This window comes from Nylanderia fulva, unplaced genomic scaffold (genome assembly GCF_048542155.1).
Source record: "Nylanderia fulva isolate GAGA-0341 unplaced genomic scaffold, ASM4854215v1 Scaffold7, whole genome shotgun sequence".
Lineage (NCBI taxonomy): Eukaryota > Metazoa > Arthropoda > Insecta > Hymenoptera > Formicidae > Nylanderia > Nylanderia fulva.
This window is the reverse complement of record NW_028190807.1, coordinates 2028159-2035098: the sequence shown is the minus strand read 5'-3', so window position 1 is coordinate 2035098 and position 6940 is coordinate 2028159. Positions and strand designations below refer to the sequence as shown.

Sequence of the window (6940 nt, the reverse complement as noted above, 5' to 3'; positions counted from 1 at the left end):
TCCAAAAGTTTTTTAAATGAGTTTTTAATTTTTAAATTAAATAATTTTAGTAATTTAAAAATTGTATTTAATAATTTAACTTTTGAATTAAATAATTTTAATAATTTAAAAAAATGTAACCTTTGAATTAAATAATTTAAATAATTGAACAATCGTTTAACAAAATTTTGGAAAAAGAATTTCGCGAAAATACATATTATATTACATATTGTATTACATGTAAAGAAAATCTCTCGAGGATGTAAAGAAAGCATGATTGATTAATTTCAAAATGAAATAATTAAATTTTACAACGCGAAAGAGAACGCGGAATGCAAGTGTACTATCTTAGGCGAAAGAGTGAATTTATCATAGTTGAAGTTGTTCAGACTATTACGTCAATGATGCGTATTGCACAAGCACAGTGCACCGCGTTGTGCAAGGATAACACATAACGTAAGCGAGCGATCGTCTTGAGATAGTAGACGTAGTTGAAGTTTGGGGAGATCGTAATCATGCTAAATTGTCTTTTCTTATTTACGCGAGTGGGATAATAGCGTTAAATTTCAACGTTTGTCTTAAAACAATGGGGTTGCTTTCACAATAGCCCTCATTGTTGCATAACGTATATCAGCCATATATCCAGACAACTCTTCGATCTCAAGGACTATTCGGTTAATTTTATGTCGGACGAATTGGTTTGAGCATGAAGACGATACCTTGAACGTTTCTATGCATACGAGATTTTATTATCAATGGATTAAGATCCTATGCGGAGAATTCAAATTGAATAATTAATAATATTATATCAATTCGGGGGTGCTTTTATATAGAATGTGGTTAAAATTAATCGGCAACTATCATAATATATTTATATATATATATATATATATATAGATACCGACACATATGACACAGATGCGTGACATAAAATCGATTTCCACCTATCATTCATGCCTTGAACAATCGAACGAATATATCTATAATATAATTGCGTAACTATAACAGAGCAGATATTCTGAAAAATAGTTTTGATTTTTTTCTCTCAGAATTGGACTGTGAGTAACATAATCAAAATATTTGAATATTGAAATGTGAAAGAGGCAGAATATAGCAATGCAAACGACGTTATGGCGTTTACTTTTTAAAAAATTCACAAATACTCGTATGGTCAACCGCAAAAAGGCTGTCGCATTCTTTTTTGATAAATTTCAGCACGCACAAAAATTTTGGCGCATGTTGGCTATTTCAATAGCGAAAGTTTTGTCATAGAATCGGCGCGTTTTATACAATACGCAGTTTATTTAATAGGTCACGATTTATACTGTTTTACGCGTGATCATACGAAAATTACATTTGTTTGAACAAGAATATACAGAGCAACACGATACCACGATGTGATAAAACCATTGCAATCGTTTCTTTTTTCTTTTTTTCTCGCTACCATTTTGTGTGTGTGTGTGTGTGTAAAAATATTTTTAACTTCACACTTCACCGAACGCGCTTGTGTAATTCATTAAAACTTGTATTAATTTATGTCTATGATAGCCATATACTAGGCCATTGTAAATTGTGTCCCATTACCTATAAATACATACAAAACGAATGCACTAAATAAATTCAATTTAATTTCGAGACGTTAATCAAATCACAGTAATTAATGTTTACAATTAACTGCTCACAATTAATGAGCATATTATGGGGATATGTAAATGTATTACTTCATTATGTACGTCATGAGATTTACACTATCTGTTTAAAACGTGATGTCAGGCAACGATTATTTCATTTACATCAATTAACATAGCTATTGACATCACCAGTTATGGAAATGAGAATGGAGTAGAGCCAAAATTGTTTACATATATATTAATTTTGCGTTTCAATATATATTCTTACTTATTATTTTGATACCTCTGCGTTAATTGGACGGTGATATACCTTCGGTGATCTGCTACGACGCCATTCGGATTGTTCCTGAAAGAGAGACTACTGTCAACATAGAAATGCTACACATCATTTATACAAGGTGTTATAAAAGTACCGGAACAGCAGAATAACTCGAAAAATGAGTCCTAGAAAAAATGCTAAGTACTGGGTTTTTATGATTTTTTCCTGGCTATTTGAACGTCAGATAGCCAGAAAAAAATCATAAAAACCCAGTACTTAGCATTTTTTCTAGGACTCATTTTTCGAGTTATTCTGCTGTTCCGGTACTAACACTCTGTATATACACAGTGTTGTGCTTCGATGATTTATTTTATCTAAAATAAAGATTATTTTGTTTTGAATATATCTAGATAAAAGATCACATTATATGGCGATTCGTCTAGATAACTTCCAAATCATATTATTTTTATATTATTTTGAAGACCACTTATGTAAACACAGTTATAAAAAAAAGTAAATTATAAAAGAAATATAAAAATATATTCATAATTTTATTAATAAATGTTTATCGCTTACTGCTCAAGTTCTACTAATTAAGTAGTTTTACGTGCTATGACTCTAAATCAAATTATCTGAACATTATTCTAGATAATTTAGAGTAAATAACACTTTTTTTCATCTAAGATGCAGATATAAATAATACATATTTTTATTATCTGTATAAAGATAAGATGACGCCAAAACTTCCTCTAGATAATCGTCTATATAATTTTACCTTGATTACTATAAACGATCTTTTATATCATTGTAATATTAAATTGCAAGATATACGGTAATTTCAGCAACAAATGAAATGATTCGTATTAACATATTATAATATCTAATGTATATATCACAAGTAAGATTCGTCAGCCGAGTAAATCAAAAGAAACGAAATAATAAAAAAAAAAAAATGATGACACTTTAGAAAATTTCGATAGAAAACTTTGCAATCGAATGGAATTTCCATTCGACTAAAATAATCTAATTCTTTATGTCACAGACAAGACATATAGTTCGTAATTTCCGTGTGCTCCAACCCTCTTCATCTCGTTAAGCTAATTTCTTGAATGATTTAGATTCAATTCGACATTGCACCGACATATATATGAGACTGTTAATTCCATTGTCAGTAGAAAATAAGGCACTTGAAGAGAGGAAGCGGTGAAATATAGAGCCACACGTACGCACATACTCGCACACACACATAGAACGTGCGGAAAAAAGATTAACGGAGTAAATAAAAATATCTCATCGAGCAATATACTCGTGGAGAGAGGTCTGAGAGTAAAGATAGGGTCGAGCATGAATCTAATTTTATGTCTGCCAATCGGGCTATACCGGGATTGATCTAATGTCCGACGCAACGACCGAAAGTCGTTGAAAGGCATGATGCGTTTATATGACCTTTGGTAATTCAGAGTTTATAGGTCGTCTCGTGTCTGTCGCGCGGAAGGTTGCCACTTCCTGTCGTAACGATATCCGGCGCGTACACGCGGAAAATCGCGGTAAATGCGTTCTATCAAAGTCTCTCATTCTTCGACGACGGCGAAACTTTAATTAAAAGCGAGCTCACGATTGGCATCGAATCGCGCGACTATATCTATGTGGGTTTCCGCAACCTCCATCGTATTCGCAGAGAGAGAGAGAGAGAGAGAGAGAAGAGAGAGAGTTTGCGAATTATTAAATTATTTAAGGTCGATGATCCTGCGCGCGTAAATTCTGAATAGGGTCACGGTCCAATGATTTTTATCTATAACGCTGAATTAAAGCGCGACAAAAGGATTCGCGCGTGGCTAACGTTCAAGTTTCAAACGGTGTTTCTTTTTCTCTTTGCTTTTTTTTTCATTCGTGAGTAACGACCCGACCGCGCAACGAGACCCATTTATCGAGACAAATAATTTACCTCCGGTTTCAATAGCTTCTCGATGCATGACATTTTGCTGTTCATTATTTCCAGCTCCAGGTGCTCCTTGCATAACTGTCACGGAGAAGAGAGAGAAATCGGTTAAATATTTAACCAATGAGAGAGAGTAACGAGGAGACTATTATGTAGATTACCAATGCTTACCATTTTCTTCATTTTCTCTTGGAACACGCTCATCCGTTGCAACTGAACAAATCAAGATTATTATTATTATTATTATTATTATTATTATTAGGCGAAATGGAAAATTATTTATTAATTATACATTTGTAAAATTTCGAATACTCGACGTGGCTTACATGTTTGTGAATACATTTGTACGAAGGTATGATATTAACGATGCTCTTCATCCGCGGTAACTTCTATAAATTATTGGTAGTCAGCGCCTGGATGCTTTTAAAGTATAAGGTTCAATATCGCTCTAGCCTCGATCAAACTTCAATCTGGCTGTGATTGCCGAGACTGCCACAACTTACCTTCTCCGCTTTCGTGAACAATTCACGAAAAAGTGCGCCGTTCGACGTTACCATGTTTAAACTCTAACGTCAGAATAAAGACTTCATTATTTGAAGCAAAAAATAATCATGCATCAATATTAAATGTCAAATTACATTTCTGTCATATTTAAGTTAACTCTCGTATTTTTCTATATTTTTGCCATTTCACAATTTTAAATCTAATTATATCGCAGATAGTTAAGTCCTCAACAACTATTATATTGCGTACTTTTTAATTCGTTTTATCGAGAAATAAATCTCTCGCAATTGCAAAGGAAAAATATCAGAGCGAAATCGATAAAAAATAATCTCTTTGTTTGCGAATAATTTGTTTGAAGTACGAAATTACAATTCTTGAACGTCATTGCTTTGATAAGGATTATGACAAATGTTTCATTACTCGGGAAATAATTGAAATTCTTTTCTTAATATCGAAGGTGCGGTATAGTTTGTTCACGTGTGCAAGAGTTATATATTGTTACAACAGTACACGAACATATCAGTATGCAAGCGATTGCCTTGTAAAGTTGTTTACATTTTCTTTAAGTCGGCAAGAGAGTTCGAAGTTGGAACGGTTTTCGAAAGATACGTGACCCGTTTTCTTTTGCACGATAACACGTGAATTTTATTTCTATTTAAAAACTACCGTGACGCGACGAGGAATATATATACAATATATATATATATATTGATAATTCTGCGATTTCATTTATTGTTTCTTGATTAATTACACATCGAATTAATATTATTACGTTGCTTTTAAAGCAAACAATTAATTATAGAACCGTGTACTCGCATTGTCAATAGCATTTTAATTATTGTATCGAATCTCGAACGGTATCATATGCAAATTAATTGCCAGACTAATAAGCTCACTTGAATTTTCTCTACTAAATGGGTAATTGTGTCTAAAAACTTTCAATACCTGCGTTATATCAATAAAATTTTTATCAGATTTTTAGATTTACGTATATGATCACAATAGAATTGTTCTAGCTCTCATTGTTTATACATATACTATATCTAATTGATTCTACTCAAAGTTTATTCCAAACGAAATAGAATTACTTTAATAAAAAAAATAGAGGATTGTTCTTTTAGTATTAAAATAGAAAAATAGATCACTCTGTGCTGAACTTACCGCAATCGAACAAATGGCTACAATCGCTGCAAAGAGAAACGCAAGAAAAGTCAGCGTTCCGCAATAAGCGTTTAAATGGAGGTAACGTCGGAGATTATAATCGGTGATGAGAAATCGGTATATCTGAAACACGAATCGAGTGAAGTTGATGAAAAATCCAAGTCCTCGACGAGCTTGAGATAACCCTAATCGATCTGCATTCCTGACCAGCGAGTTCAACCCGTATCCGGGCGTTCGATAGTATTTGTGCAACCTGGTGTCCTCCATGATGGGAAGGGCGATAACTACCGGATAATTTGTCGAGATCGCGCGATACCACGTCGATGCTCGGGAGTAATCAGAGGAATGGGTATGGTAGCGAATCTACCGTTCAAACGAATATTTGACAGAAGATGATGGTTTCCCTATTGGCTATGCCGCGATTGATTCTGGAACAAATGACGATAAATAGACAAATTGCATTGACGCTGTTCAAATAACTAGAACCAGACAGTCCAACATGTTTTAATGCTGTTATTTTTACCAATAATCGCAGTTTTCATTCAAGTATCGTATCAAAAGTAGCAGAAACAAGTAATGATTTATAAATCTGAAATAAAAAAAGCTCAACAAGAATGTAAGTCATCCGAATATTAACAGAAATATATTCTCTAATGTAATATGCATAAATAAAAAGTTTAAAGATATATCTATAAAAATTAAATTGAATTTTGTGACGGCTTCCCTATTGGCTATGCCGCGATTGATTCTGGAACAAATGACGATAAATAGACAAATTGCATTGACGCTGTTCAAATAACTAGAACCAGACAGTCCAACATGTTTTAGTGCTGTTATTTTTGCCAATAATCGCAGTTCTCATTCAAGTATCGTATCAAAAGTAGCAGAAACAAGTAATGAAAATTGATAAATCTGAAATAAAAAAAGCTCAACAAGAATGTAAGTCATGCGAATATTAACAAAAATATATTTTCTAATATAATATGCATAAATAAAAAGTTTAAAGATATATCTATAAAAATTAAATTGAATTTTGTGACGCGAAACAATAATAAGCAATTAAAATTGGCCTGTTTTTATATATATATAGCTTTAAAAAAATTCCTTTTAAAATGTCATATCTAATATCGATAATAATACAGATAAATGACAGTATTTTTTATAAAATTATTAAAAGTGATAACTTTTTTTGTAAAAATATGTTATAATTCTGTTGGCTTGTACACTTCGTAGCCTACATTTATGAAACCCATCGAACATCAGTTTAAGAACTTGACACATTTAAATATAATTAATTTCCATGCTCTCACTCGTCTCTTGAGTAATATCGCTCCATTTTCTTGCATTTCTCCTTGCCTCTTCAGTATTTACACGAGAGCTACCTCTCGCGTTTTGAAGTTCGGGCATAGTTCGTGTCAGTTCGCGTTCGTTACGTGTCATTAGGATCCTCGTGAAAGGTTTGTTTAG

At 32.6% G+C, this 6940-nt stretch overlaps 1 protein-coding gene across 1 annotated transcript; it reads right to left on the bottom strand.

Annotated features, from left to right (window-relative positions):
• Window positions 1–1881: 1881 nt before the first annotated feature.
• Window positions 1882–5740, bottom strand: LOC114934569 (uncharacterized). The gene is made up of 7 exons (XM_029307222.1): window positions 5681–5740; window positions 5474–5596; window positions 4312–4374; window positions 4135–4197; window positions 3980–4021; window positions 3815–3889; window positions 1882–1956 (listed from the first exon to the last, which is right to left on the bottom strand). The coding sequence occupies exons 1-7, from the start codon at window positions 5738–5740 to the stop codon at window positions 1882–1884; spliced, it is 501 nt and encodes a 166-aa protein (XP_029163055.1).
• Between the last annotated feature and the right edge of the window lie 1200 nt (window positions 5741–6940).